Raw genomic sequence first — 14,341 nt, 5'->3', positions numbered from 1 at the left:
GCCCCGGGGTCTCCGGGCCCGTTTCCTGCGGGCCCCCGCCGCCGTGCCCGGCCGCGCGCGGTGTCGGGAACCTGCTCACTCCGCCTGCTCCGCGCGGCCACCTTTCGCACTCGCTTGGCCCCAGACACCGCCACCCCGCCCCGCACGCACCCAGGCCCCTCTGCACGCAGAAGGGACCGCCTTGGTCTTCCGCGTCCTTCCCCCGCGGGACCCCCGGGCCGGCACTCGGAGCCCCTGCCGTGGGCGCAGCGCCGGGCTCTGAGAAACCCGAGTCCTCCTGCACTGTGGGGAGCGAGGGGATGGGGCGGGAGGCGGAAGCAGCTTCCGAGCTGTAACGAGATCTGGCCCTGGAAAAGTTCACAGCAGGTGAGCGGGGATGTTGAATTGTAAATGCATTTAGCTGGGGATTTTGCTCCATTAAAAAAAAAACACACGTATATATAAAGTAATGACCCCACTGCTTGCCACAACTCCTCCACTGCCCGTAACTCCTCGTTTCTGTAATTCCTGGCCTGCGGTGGGCTGGGAAGTTTGGAAGGGATCGTCAAGTTCAGCTTGTAACAGCCCTCACGCTGTTGTGTCAGACTCACAAATTGGAAATAATTTCTGGGCAGGGTAGCAGTTCTTATTTCCTGTAAGAACATGCAGTATCTTGGTTTTGTACTTCGCCTTTTAACAGCAACAGAAAGGATCGGTGGCAGTGGAGCTTAGATACGGACAGGAATCTTTAAGTCTCAATTTTCTGATCTGTAAAATGGGGATATTAACTTTCACAAGGTGGTAGGGGTTAAAAACATGTACAGCTGCACCTAATGCTACAGGTAACTTACTGCATGACAGTAGTAGTGACAGTGACTCCTTTTATCGTTTAATAGTTCGCACTTTAGTTTACTGTTTGCTTCACCTTATTGCTTCGTTTTAGTAACTAACAAAGAGCAAAACTGTGTGCTATGCACTGTTTTTATTCAGTTTTATTTCATTTAATCTTTTAAACAACCCCATGCAGTAAGTCTTGTTATTATTACGTTTGTAGCTAAAGATTATGCACAGGAAATGTAAGTGATCAACCTGTGTTCACATAGTCATCAAAAGTCTGGAACCAGAATTTGAATTCACTTCAGAAAGTTGAATTGGTCATAAATTAGTCCATACTTTGAATTCCTACTTCTTTCCTTTCAGTTAACTAATATCTAGAGGTTAAGAAAACTTCACAAGGGCATTTGTGGAGAAGGTAGTATCTTCTGTAGTGCTTCTAGTGAATTTATATGTTATTTTGTTTCAGATGAAACAGAATTTAGAAACTTTATTGTTTGGCTTGAAGACCAGAAAATCAGACACTACAAGATTGAAGACAGAGGTAATTTAAGAAACATCCCCAGCAGTGACTGGCCCAAGTTCTTTGAAAAGGTAATAAATGAGGAAATAAAGTGAAAGTACATAGAGCTTTGCTAAAAACTGTATGAAGAGGAGCTTAAAATTATTTTTTTCTTTTGAAATATAATGATCACTATTTTAAAAAAACTAATTTCAGGGATTTAACTTTTTCTTTAACCATACTTCTTTTGATTTGTGGAGACAGTTACATCACTTTTTCCTATAAAACTTTGAGTATGAGAAATAGTTTTCTTCAGAAACATATTGAAATTTTTTTAAGTAGATTACATATTATATAAATTGTACTCTATTTTCGTTTAGTGTCCTGAAAACAAAGTTTTTACATTAGTAGTGCAGCTCTAACACAATTTTAGCATCGTCTTTGATACATTACCAATTTGTTTAAAACTGAGAGTGTTATTGTTATGTTTATATTTAATGTGCACAGATGTCCTGTTGTATGAAAGAAGTGGTCCTCAAAAGGATATACTTCAGTACTAGAATAATTTTCCCATTGATTTCATTTTAGTAATATTTTTACAGAAAATTCTTTTCAAATTGGAGTAAAAATCACATTTTGTAATCTCATTACTTTAAACATTTTTAGAAGCTATATTACTTTCATGAATAAGAGCAAAGAGATTGGGTATTTTCTCTTTAGAAATAATGATTTTATAAATTAGGGTTCTGTACATTATACACAATGCCATAACTTTGGGCAGGTGTGCTAGCCCTTCTGTCCCAGTGTTTTCACTAATAAGCAGTAATAACAATAATATTGTCTCAAAGGAGTGGCGTTAGTGGGGATGTACCTTTATACCTGTTCACAGAAGTGCCTGGCCCGTAGCCAGTGCTGTGTATTTTTTGTTGCCACTGCCTGTACTTCTACTGGATTATTTTTCTTTGCTCTGAAAAAATTTGAAATTTTCAGTGGACTTCTTAATGCTTTGAAATATATTGTTAGGATTTTACTTGTTTTTTTTTTTAACCTTTTATGACCCCCCGCCCTGCTTCATTTGTATAAGATAAAACAGTTCCACATGCAGAGGGATATTTGAAGAAGATCACAGTTTAAAGAATATAAAAAATTTTCTGTCACTCAGGAGTGACAAAACAACTTAAAAATAAATGTATTGAAACTTCCCAAATAGGTAATAACACTTCGGTCTCTTTTATGAGAGATGATCACATCTTGCAAATAAGGTGTTTTTTTGTTTGTTTTTTTTTTTCTTAAGGGAATAAAATTTTGGGTTAGAAAATGAGTTGTGACTAAAAGCTAATAGCATTATTACTGGAATTAGATTTTTCTTTTTTTTCTCCCCAGTACTAGAAATTGAGTCCAGGGCCTTCACCCTGACCTACATCCCAAACCTTTATTTTTGCTTTGAGGACAAGATCTCACTGACCTCACTAAGTTGCCCAGGGTGAGCTGGAATTACTGATCCACCTGCCTCAGTCTCCTTGAGTGCTGGGATTCAAGGCTTGCACCACCATGCCTGGCTGTAATTAGGTTTTCATCCTCTAAAAGACTCCTTTAAAGGATAGTGCTCATTTCCGTACACACCTTTATACTCAGTTACAGCCTTACATGCATGTCAGTATGGCTTACTCTATGCAGTTGCATTTGCATAATATCAAAGTTAAAGTTTAGCAAATACCTGATTATTTGTATATCCTTCTTTTTCAGTTGCCCTTTTTATTTAATTGCCCTACGTGTATTGAGATGTGGAATCAGAAAGTTAGTCTCAGATCTAAGTCACAGAACCATTGGCAAATGTCAGTCACACTTGGCGTTAGTTTTCTTACCTATAGAATGTGGAGGATAGTCTAGCTCTCGGGTGTCTCATCTAGGCTCTGCAAAGATAAAAATTTCCAAAAAAAAGCATGATGGAAATACTTTACTTTTCTCCTATCCAAGTACTCACCAGGCCTGACCCACTTAGCTTCCAGGATCAGACAAGCTCGGGTGTGTTCAGGATGGTCTTTTCTCTTAAGATGGTGCACTTAAGCGTTTCTTTTTTGAGTTATACAATTAAGTATTGTAACTTGTCAGAAATTCAAACTAAGATCTCTTACAACTCTTCTAGTACTGTGATTTTACAATAATATAATGAAACTGGATTTTCTTTTTTATTCACAGTATCTCAGAGATGTTGACTGTCCTTTCAAGATTCAGGATCGGCAAGAAGCAATTGACTGGCTTCTTGGTTTAGCTGTTAGACTTGAATATGGAGACAATGGTATGTTTTGTGAGGAACGTACACTTTTTAAAGAGAGATGAAAAAGGAGTGTGAAAGTGTAGGAACTTATTTTTCTTGTCTTACACTCTTCCTTTAGCTCATTTTTATCCTGAGAAATTAAGGGCAACTTTCTGTTGTCTTTTATTGCTACTGGAAGTGATGTTTTCTAGAGAAGCCAAATGAATGTCTTCCCAGCAGAGTAACAGTATTTTGGTAAATTTGCCATCTTTCTTAGTCTGTACCTTAACCTTTTACTTTAGATTGTTAGCATTTCCGGAGTTGATAGTATTTCCAGGGCTTTTAGGGTGTTGGTTGCAGCAGTCGTCTCACAAGAGTCTGAGGCATGTATCTAATGTCACTCTACACTGTAGGCCAAAATAGGTGTAGTCTGTTTTATATTGTCTTATCCCGTGCACTTGGCTTATTAGAAGCTTCTGAATATCAGCATGTTACCTAGAGTAAAATCCAATTTTCATTAAATTTATGTTGCCTTTCATGAGACGGTTTCATTTTGAAAGGCCCACCAACATCTGAATCCAAGATCTGATCATCTATCTGCCTCCATTTATGTTTTCACTTTTATGGATTGTCATTTCTGGTTTCTTAGTCCTCTGCTTTTAGAGCGTCTTCGTTGTCTTTGGCTTCTCCCTCTCCCTGTCATCCTGCTCCCGTTGATCCTTTTCTATATTGTGTGGTGTCTTCTCTGGTCCCACCGCTGTTAATCTGTATTTCAGCCCCTTGTCACTTTCTGCTAAGGTTATTGTAATACCTTCTGGTCTCCAGTTGGCGTCACCCTCCATGCTCAGGAGCACGGCCCACTAGGCTAACTGAAACATGAGTCTTATAATGCCACTTGTGTCCATAGAACAACTTCATTACATTTAAAAAAATCATTGGTTTCTAATTATCTCCAGAAGGAACTTCAAACTTCTTAAACTGGTATGTCAGTGTCTCTGCTGGTATGTCAGTGTCTCTACATCTCTAGATTCTACCCAACTTTTTACGATCCATCTTGTTACTATTCCTAACAGTAGCATTTCCCTCTGACCTAAACAGCTTTTAACTCTAAGTCCTTTACCAATTGCCATTTTGCTTGTCTTATTTGCCCCTGTTGCAGCTGTAACTGTTACCAGAAACTCAGTCACTTAAAACACAAATTTATTTTACTTTGGAGTCAGAAGTCCAACAGCAATCTCTTTTCTACCTTCTGAAGTCTTGACGCTGGCCCCTTCTTCCGTCTTCAAGTGTAGCCACATGGGACTTCAGTGTCTCTGCCCATCCCTCTATTGTTAGATCTTTTTCTCTCGACTGACCCTTTTGCTCCTTCCTGTGTGGATGCTGTGATTACAGTGGGCTCACCTTGATAATCCAGGACAGTCTTCCCATCTGGGGGTCCTTAATTCAGACATGTGTGCAAGTCCCTTTGCCATGTAATCGAAACAGTTTCTAGGTATTGGGACACGGACCTGGTTGCGGGGGATCGTTATTCTGTCACCCTAGCTCCTGACAGTTTCTTACGTGCATCAGGTTCTCACCAGCTTACGTTGCACGCCAGACACTGTCCATTCACATTACCCACTGGTTTGGACAGCACCCAGTTGACTTTTGCTGGTGCCTCAGACTTATATTTCAGAAATCTTACAACAAATCTTAAGGGAAGCTCTAATATGACACTTTTTTTTACTTTTGTTTACGAAGAGAATAAGTTAGTTTACAAATTTTAGTTTACAAAGAAAATAATTGTGCTTATGTTGCTTTAGAAAATAAATGTAATCGTAAGCACTGTGGCCTTGTCAGTATTAATTGATCTTTTTTGGACCTTTGATAAGGTCTTTTGCTTTGTCCTACTCTGGGCTGATAGGAACTACATATGAGCTAATTGGCAACGAACTATTTTCGACCGTATCAAAAGTGTTCATTGGCTATTCCCAAATAAATTTGTATGCACATACCTGTTTCTTTCTGCAGACTGGGGATATAGCTCAGTGGCACAGCTGAGCTATACGAACACATGAGGTCATGAGTTCGATTCCCGTTAACCACCAAAAAAAATTTTTTTTTTCTTCTCTCCCCTTGTGTACTCAATTTTTCCATTTTTATAATTCCTTACCCTTCAGTGGTAGGTACCATGTGATCAGCTATCCCTACCGTTGTGTGTACATTTATTTCTCAGGAATAGTGTAGTTTTTTTTTTTTTAATGATAAAAGACGCTCGTGCGTGAGATGTTTTCTGATACTGAAAACAGAAATCAACATACAGTTAAAAGATAAATGGTACCAAAAGTCAGTTAATAGTCTAGAGAACAACTTTTATTTAATCTTAAAATTCAGAACGCAAGAACAAGATTGGTTAAAGTAATAATGCTGTATCAGCAGCAGGAGGCGCTGATGTTCTGCTGAGGTTTTATATTAGATTGCTACTCTCAAAAAAAGTTACTTATTTTAAATCTGCTGAAACCATTGCGAATTTTTATGAATTGACATACCATTATTCGGTCCTTCACTAGCTTGTCAAGATGATTAAAATCTAACTTAAAATTTTTCTTTCACTTTTTTGATATAATTTCAAGATAATACACAAAAATTGTAAAACTAGTATAAAGAATTTTCATATAGCTAGATTCTGCAGACGTTTTACTTCATTTACTTTATCCTGTGTACAAGCATACACACACTTTTTTTTAGCCTATTTGATAATAAGTTACAGATAATTCTTTTATCTTTTCTAAAAATGACTGTCCTAACCACATAGTGATCAGAGTCAGGAATATAACTATATAATATCACCATCTAGATGTTACTAGATGTTACTCACATTTCACCAACGTCAATAATGTTCTTTATAGAAGTTCCTTTTCCCCACAAAAAAAAAAAAAAAAAACAAACCCTAAAGCAATCCTGGATTATATATTGCTTTCAGCTTTATATCTCTTTGGTCTCTATAATTTGGAAAAAATCCTTAGTCTTTATAAATGCTTCATGAAACTGTACTGACATTTATTTGTATATTTCCTCATGATGAGGTTCCAAGTTCATACTTTGGTTAAAAATAACACAGAAGTGATGTGTTCTTTCAAGTGCATCATATCAGGAAATATGTGATAGTGGTACTGATACATCCCATTACTCGGCATGTTAATTTTCACTTAGGGTGTGTCCACTGTTACATTCCTGTTTCCCCCTTCGTAGTAAATACTAACCTATCTTTGGGGAGATACTGTGAGACTATTGAGCATGCTTTTGATACTCACACGTCTCCCATCTAGTTTAAGCATCTGTTTAATTCTTGCCTGCATCACTTACGTTTTGGTTGCTAAAAGATGTGTATGCAGTTGCCTCACTCCTTTTATATTTGCTAGCTTTCTACTTCAAGGAGGAGCTCTCCCTTTTCTCCAGTATATTTAAATCTGTGTAGATGCACAGGTTATTTTTATTTATGGGTTGTAATCTTTTTGTCGTATGTATCTTGTTTATACTACGCCAGATTTGGCCAGTGGGAGTCCCTGTAAGCTGACTCTTCTCTGACTTAAATTTTAAAGCTTGTATTTTTCTCTTCTTGTTTCATTAGCAAATTGTATAGGAATTATAGCCTAAGATGTCATTTTGGGCATTAAGTTTTATTCATGCAGTCTTTGTATTTTTCAAAAGAAAGTAATAAAATCTTTAGAATTCTGAATTTCACATTTCCGTGATAAGTTTTAGATTTGTGTTTGTTATATTTGAAGTGCTGATTTTTTTAGAAAGCGAGGTTTTTAGATTGTTTGTACCATTTGAAAGATTTTGGAAAAAACTTCAGTGAACATAATCTGATGTAACCTCCTCTCATTCTTCTTTCCCACGTTTAACAGGGTGCCACATGGAAATATTTGTGCCAAGTGTTCCAATAAGCATTGTAGCTTAGTAAGTGTTACAGCAGTGTTTATCAGACACTATATGGTAAAAAACATTTTATTGTGTCATACACTTATAATCAGTTCAGCTGTTAAGTTCAGTAAATAAACACTATTTTACCATAAGTTGGAGTTCTACAAATTATATTTTTGCCTTTTTACAGCTGAAAAATACAAGGACTTAACACCTGATAATGCAAAAAGTACTGACAATGCAAGTAAAAATGCAGAGCCATTGATCAATTTGGATGGTGAGTAGAGATACACATGAAATTGATGAACATTTGTGGTTTCTTAAATTTCCTTTACTTTCTCGTAGGAAGTCCAGGTTTAACTTAGTTTTAGTTAAGGATGCTTCACTAGATAGCATCAATACTGACATTTTATTCTGTATAGAGTTTTGTATTCTCAGTCACAGTGTTCTTTTTCCCCCTCTCCTTGGAGTTGAATGTCTGAATTTTAAAATGCTGTTCTTTGACCTGCACCAAGTCATTTGGTGTTCTGATTTATATTCAATCATGTAGGTCACTGTTCGCCTTCCTTCTCATATAAATTTTTTTAGTCCAGTGACAGTGAGACAAACAGAATGTATCAAGTCCCATATGTCTTTTAGCAATTCCTTTCCCTTTCTAAAAGTGTAAAGATTCTAATTATGTAGATTTTGGTATGTTAAATGGACATTTTCACTGTTTTCACTGTGACCTGTAATTTGTGAGTTACCGTTTCGAATGAATAAGCTTCCTGGGCACTCTAGAGCCACTGCGCAGAGGAAAGGTTTGAGGAAAACTGTCCGTTGAAGGGATCTGTGTATTAATAGCGTTAGAAAGAAGTGCTACCTAAAAGTGCCGTGTAAAGGGGCCTCACAGACAGAGTTATAGGACACATCTTAATGTGAGTTAAGTTAATCATTTATCAGGTTATTCAGTTTGGCTGATGAAATATATTAACAAAGGAAAATCATTTGTCCTTTTACCAAATTGCTGATACTCCGTACTGCATTATGTTTCTTGTGTCACTACAGAAAAGAGATTTGTTAATGGAAAATTTAAAATGCTTTCTGTACGTTTCTATGTTCACAAGTAGGTCTGCTCTGTGTTTGCTGAGCTACAAAGGTTTTGTTGTTCATTTTTAATCTTTTGTAGTAAATAATCCTGACTTCAAGGCTGGTGTCATGGCTTTGGCTAACCTCCTTCAGATTCAGCGCCATGATGATTACCTGGTAATGCTTAAGGTGAGTTTCATACGTTTGATTCTTGACAGAAAGGCCATGATTGAAATACAATACTTTCCTAAATGCTGATACTTAAATTTGTGGTTGAGTGACTAAAATACAGTAGAGGAATGTGGACATAAAGCAGATTTCATATTTTTAGCTGTTTGTTTTCTAAGAGTAGGAGGAATTTATTGAGGGAGAGATAGCTCCTAAGAGACAGGAGGGAACCTGAAAAGTGGATTGCCCACCAACCTTCTCAAGGGTGTTTATGAGCAAAGCCACGAGAGGAGGCAGGTTTAAGGTGGGACACAACTATAGTCAGTCAATAAGATTACAGGTGTAGTCACTTAGGCAGTACTGATCCAGTGGCAAATCTCAGGATGGGTGTGAGGTGGGACGAGACCGTGGTGAACCAATAAGTTTACAAGTATAGCCGCCTGGGTGATATTGACTAAATGGGGACATGAGTCGAGTAGCAAGTGCACATGGGATGGACAAGGGCTTTCCTGGAAGGGGTGGGTTGAGGAAGTTTGGTCCTCCATCCTTGAGATGTCTGATAATAACGAACATCAGAGAGTGGTAACCGTGTGACTGACTCGGTGTTTAATCTTTACCAGGGTAATTGCATTTACTCCTAATAATTATAGATGTTAATACTCTTTAAAAAAGTATGCATATGAAGAAACGAAGACAGGATAGATAGTGTTCAGAATGACACAGGCAAGAACTAAGTCCAACCCCTGTGACCCTGTGGTCCACTTTTTCCCCTACATTTCTTCTGTTTGGTCATTCCTTCTAAAGATTCATGGATTATATTTATTAACAGTGGAATATACCAAATTAGTAATGGGGAGCTCGGTAAAAAACATATTATACCTAGAATCTCTGGGAAATAAATCCACCATCAGAAGATTTATTCCTTATATAATTGTGGAAATACAGGGCAGGCACATCAGGGATGTGGTATCTAAGAACCAAACTTGGAAATTATTTTAGAAATTACTGATTTTAGCAAGAGATTGAATAGATCTTGTACATGTAAATTATTTTACTTCGTAATACTGAATTGAATAAACTTCACTGTATGCAGAAGAGATTACATGATATTTTAGCCCACTTCTTAGAAAGTTTATGCATTAAATGGCAGTTTTAACAAAGGAAATACTATTCTATTCTTAGCTTATTATAATTCTCTACACTGACTCTGAATGTTAACTTGGATTTTCTCAGCCCACATTGGCTACCTAAAGATAAAAGTTGTTTGTACTGAAATTTAGCTGCTTCAAAGGCTTGTTCCTTACTCAGTTATGTAAATTTCCTAAGAATAGTTCTAAGGTAGTCCTGTCAGCTTTAACTGTAAACTAAATGAGAGGAGAAACAGATAGTGGATAGCATGTTTGGGATGCCTTTGTTAAAAGGTTTGAAAACCCCGTGTGAAAAATTATACATCAGCTGTAAAAAAAAAGCTTTGTAAGATTCTAATCCTAGCTACATGTTTATCCTCTTTGGAGTACTTTATAAAGCACAGAGGTAATGCCTCATAATATGGAGAGTATTTTAGGTTGCTAGGTGTGAGAACCAGTACATTAACTCTTTGTCAGTCACTCACTATTAGCATTTGATTTTTATTAAAACTAAATTTTGCTGGGGATACAGCTCAGTGGCACAAGCACCTGCCTGGCAAGTGCAAGGTCCTGAGTTGATTCCCAGTACCAAAAAAAAAAAAAAACTAATTTTTGAAAGTTTTCACATATAAAAAAAATAGAAAAAAGTTTTCATATATATTTTTGAGTTGTAATTATCTCATTTTCATTAAAAATCATGTAAGTACACATACACACCTGCAATAGTGTATATGTATAAAATGCCTTAGTGGCTAAAATCAAGAATAAGGGGCCAGGGATATAGCTCAGTGGTGCAGTGCTGCCTGGCAAGTGCAAGGTCCTAAGTTCGAGTCCCAGTACCAAAAAAAACAAAAGCACAAATACCTCCTTTGAGATGTCTGAAAACTTCATTAGCGTGTAGTGGGAGAAGCAAGACATAAGGTAGTCCATACACTGTTCTTTGTGGCAGAGCTGGGGATATAGCTCAGTGGCACAAGCACCTGCCTGGCAAGCACAAGGTCCTGAGTTCGATTCCCAGTACCAAAAACAAACAAAATAAATGTAATGTTCTTTGTGGCAAAGGCTGTGTGTAGGTGCAGAAGCATACTTGGACTTTAATAGTATTTGTAAAGGAACATAAAAATCTGGTAACAGTATCTTCTAGAGGGATGGCTACATTCAGGGGAGGAAGGACACCTACCTTTTACCATGTACCTTGTGTATTCTTAATTTTCTCTTTTAACCATGCACATGTGTTACTTACCCAAAAAGTTTTTAATTATTGGGAATATCTTCTGTAGATTCTGAGAAGAAAGGATGAGTTATAAACAGCCTGTGAAAAGTAAACACAGTATTTTTGGGTTCTTAGGCAATTCGCATTTTGGTTCAGGAGCGCTTAACACAGGATGCAGTTGCCAAAGCAAATCAAACAAAAGAGGTATGTATGTTTTTAAAATTCCGAATCAGTTATTAATGACAATATTTTCTGGTCTTGCCATTAGTTTAAATATCGTGAATGTGTGTGCAAGAGTTCCATCCTGTGTTAGAACAGCCCAGAGAAAGGATGGCTTCCTTCAGTGCAGTTGATTCTGGTTCAAAGCTAACTGAATGTATCCAGTTGCTGAGTGTCTTGGGGAAAAGTGAACTTTATCTCACTTCATCCCTTAAAAGAAGCTACTGAACGGTCATCCACAGTTAGAAACTGTTGCACATGCCCAGTTGAAACTGGAGTTACCCTTGTGACATTTATTGGGTTATTTTGATTAGTGGTGGAGAGCTGAGTACACACCTCCCTGTTACTGATTTCTTTTTTTGACCTAAATCCTGCTCTTGCTCTTTTGAGTCTTGAGAGTAAATCATCTCATTTTGTTCAGTTCCCTGGCATAAAACACGAGGAAGTAACTTGTGTTAAGGTCACCTGGTGGATGCATGGTTGAGCGCAGGCTGATTTGGGAGCCGGTGCTGTCACGGTGAGCAGAGGCCAGGGCCCTAAGCTGTAGTTGTGCCCAGGTGACAGAGTCGGGGCTCAGTAGGGGGATGCGGTCCAGGGTGCACATGACTGAAAAATACCTTGCAGTCATGCTTTGCAGGCTTATAAAACCATTTTACAAAACTTTCTTTTCCGTAAAACCGTACTTCTGGGTTATCTTAAGATTATGGGCTGGGGATATAGCTCAGTGGCACAAGTGCCTGCTGGGCAAGTGCAAGGTCCTGAGTTTTAATTTCCGGTACCAAAAAAAAAAGATTACATCAGAGTTCCAAGTTCCAGTTTTTTTTAAAGCCTCATTGACTAAGGGTTAGCGGTAACACTGTAGGTGTCTGGTAGTGACCTCCTTGTGCAGCGCAGATGTGGGATGAATAAGTGCCTTGGGCACAACTCCCATTCTGGACCCATTTGTCTTTTTTTTGTTCCCTCCCAATGTCTTGTCCTCTGACCCCTTTAGCAAGGCCCAGCAGTGTTGAAAGGTTCCTAATGCTAGGGCAGCACTGCATGAAAGACATTATTTTCTTCTGAAGGTTCTTTATTGACTCAATAATACTGTATGAGTTAGGCCAGTGGAAATTGGATTAAAGATCAGCTTATTTCACCCACACTATAGAACAGACAGTAAATTGTTCTGGTATAATAAAATCATTGATCTCGTTCAGCAAAACTATGTCTTCACTTTCAAAGGCAGTACAAATAAAAGCATACTCAAATCTTGATGGCAAGGAAAAATTTAGTTTTATTTTTGGGGTTCCAAATCTTAATTTCAGTGTCCTCTCAAAAGATACCAGCCTGTACTAATGTAGTGAAGTTCTTAGAGTTTGCTAACCAGTGTTCGTAACCATTCGTAAGCAACCCTTGATATGTGGTAATTTTCACTGGTAGATGGTTGATTGGCAGACGCAGGGAAAACTGGAGCCTCTGGTACCAGGCTGATAGAGCACCACTCAGAATAAGGCTGCTCTTTACTTTGCTCACTGCGCATTCATCCCCATGGTTTCATCACTGATAGAATATATTTCTTAGCTACTTGAAAACAGATGGTACCTAGGTATATTTGCATTTATAGATTAGGCAAGAAGTCAGTAGTGACTAAAGTCTTTGCATAGGGATAGCTTGTAATACTGAAAAGTATAGGATGTGTGTGTCTGTGGAACTGGTAATGATTTTAGATAGTGTAATCAGAAAGTCTGGACTGCCTGTCCTTGAGTTGGGACAGTTACTGTGGAGTCTTTACAGTTGGTAGTCAGCATGTGTGCTGATTGGTTAGGTGAATAAATGGCTTTGTTTTTTCTCATTTCCTAGACTTTCAAAGTAACCTCCAAATGAACTATTGAAAGTTAAATTACATATAATCTGGTATGTGTGGTAGCTGGGGAAAAAATGTATTATGTATTAGGTTTGTGTCATTTTTAAAAAGACAAATTTTCAGAGATATATTTACGTGACAGTAATACTAAAAGTAGCACTGTCTCATTTGCCCTACACTTTTGTTTACTGAGCTAAAATGGGACAGTAACAGCCCTCCTCAGCTCTCCTTTCATGGCAGGAAGTGACAAAACACCGCTACAGTAAGGATTTATTTTGTATACCTGATCTAAAGGATTGGACCGGCCATGGAATTTCCAGTACATGTAAAGGCCATTCTTTCCTAGCTGGTTTTTGATGATGGTGATGGTGATGGTGATGATGATTCTGGTACCAAGACTCAAACTCAGGACCTTGTGCTTGCTGGGCAGGCACAGTGTTGCTGAGCTATATGCCTGGCCCCTCCTAACTGGTTTTAGTAAGGGAACACTTGATTACCACAAGTCAGATTTAAATAAATTCTTACATCCCTGCCCACTCAACTGCTCCTAAGAATTAAACTAGCTAGTCGTTTTTTACAGTTTCAGATGAAAAAAAAAAAAAATGGTATTCTTAACTGTAGTCTCATCTTGCCTTTTTATTTTTTTAAAGGGTTTGCCTGTTGCTTTAGACAAACATATTCTTGGTTTTGACACAGGAGGTAAGTGATTTTGTTTAATTCACACTATTTATATTTTAAAAGATTTCAGAAATAAAGTAAAATACAAAAATCATGTATTAATGTAGTGTTCTTTTCTTACAAAACAGATGCAGTTCTTAATGAAGCTGCTCAAATTCTGCGATTGCTGCATATAGAAGAGCTCAGAGAGCTACAGACAAAAATTAACGAAGCCATAGTAGCAGTTCAGGCAATTATTGCTGATCCAAAGACAGACCACAGACTGGGGAAAGTTGGAAGATGAACACTTTAGACGTCAGCCTCTTACCTACTTAGTACAGTTGGGAACTATACACTTCTGGCATGTATTTGGAAATCAAATCTCACTTTGGAGGGAGGAATCCCAGAAAATTGACTGTGTTCTAGAAATTTACCACCACGGTTACTTTTTTTCTTTAATAAAGTTTAAGAAAGTGGAACATGGGGTTTCTTTAACAGTGTATTGCTACATATTTGTACAGTTAGTGCTTCCTCCATGGCTAAGGTGTGTACCAGTCCCCAGCTTTGT

At 37.9% G+C, this 14,341-nt stretch overlaps 1 protein-coding gene across 1 annotated transcript in view; it reads left to right on the top strand.

Annotated features, from left to right (window-relative positions):
* LOC102012165 (chromosome unknown open reading frame, human C14orf166) overlaps positions 1–14,252 on the top strand; it is a 14,586-nt gene extending 334 nt beyond the window's left edge. Inside the window, exons 2-8 of the mRNA XM_005376787.2 lie at positions 1,283–1,407; positions 3,515–3,614; positions 7,669–7,755; positions 8,647–8,735; positions 11,190–11,258; positions 13,767–13,815; positions 13,923–14,252. Coding sequence (XP_005376844.1) covers positions 1,283–1,407; positions 3,515–3,614; positions 7,669–7,755; positions 8,647–8,735; positions 11,190–11,258; positions 13,767–13,815; positions 13,923–14,077 — 674 coding nt within the window. The 3' untranslated portion in view covers positions 14,078–14,252. The remainder of the gene's footprint in view (positions 1–1,282; positions 1,408–3,514; positions 3,615–7,668; positions 7,756–8,646; positions 8,736–11,189; positions 11,259–13,766; positions 13,816–13,922) is intronic.
* Positions 14,253–14,341: the final 89 nt, after the last annotated feature.

Source organism: Chinchilla lanigera, unplaced genomic scaffold, assembly GCF_000276665.1.
Source record: "Chinchilla lanigera isolate Chin_1 unplaced genomic scaffold, ChiLan1.0 scaffold00008, whole genome shotgun sequence".
Classification (NCBI taxonomy): domain Eukaryota; kingdom Metazoa; phylum Chordata; class Mammalia; order Rodentia; family Chinchillidae; genus Chinchilla; species Chinchilla lanigera.
The sequence above is the reverse complement of the archived record's forward strand: the minus strand, read 5'-3'. Positions and strand labels throughout refer to the sequence as shown.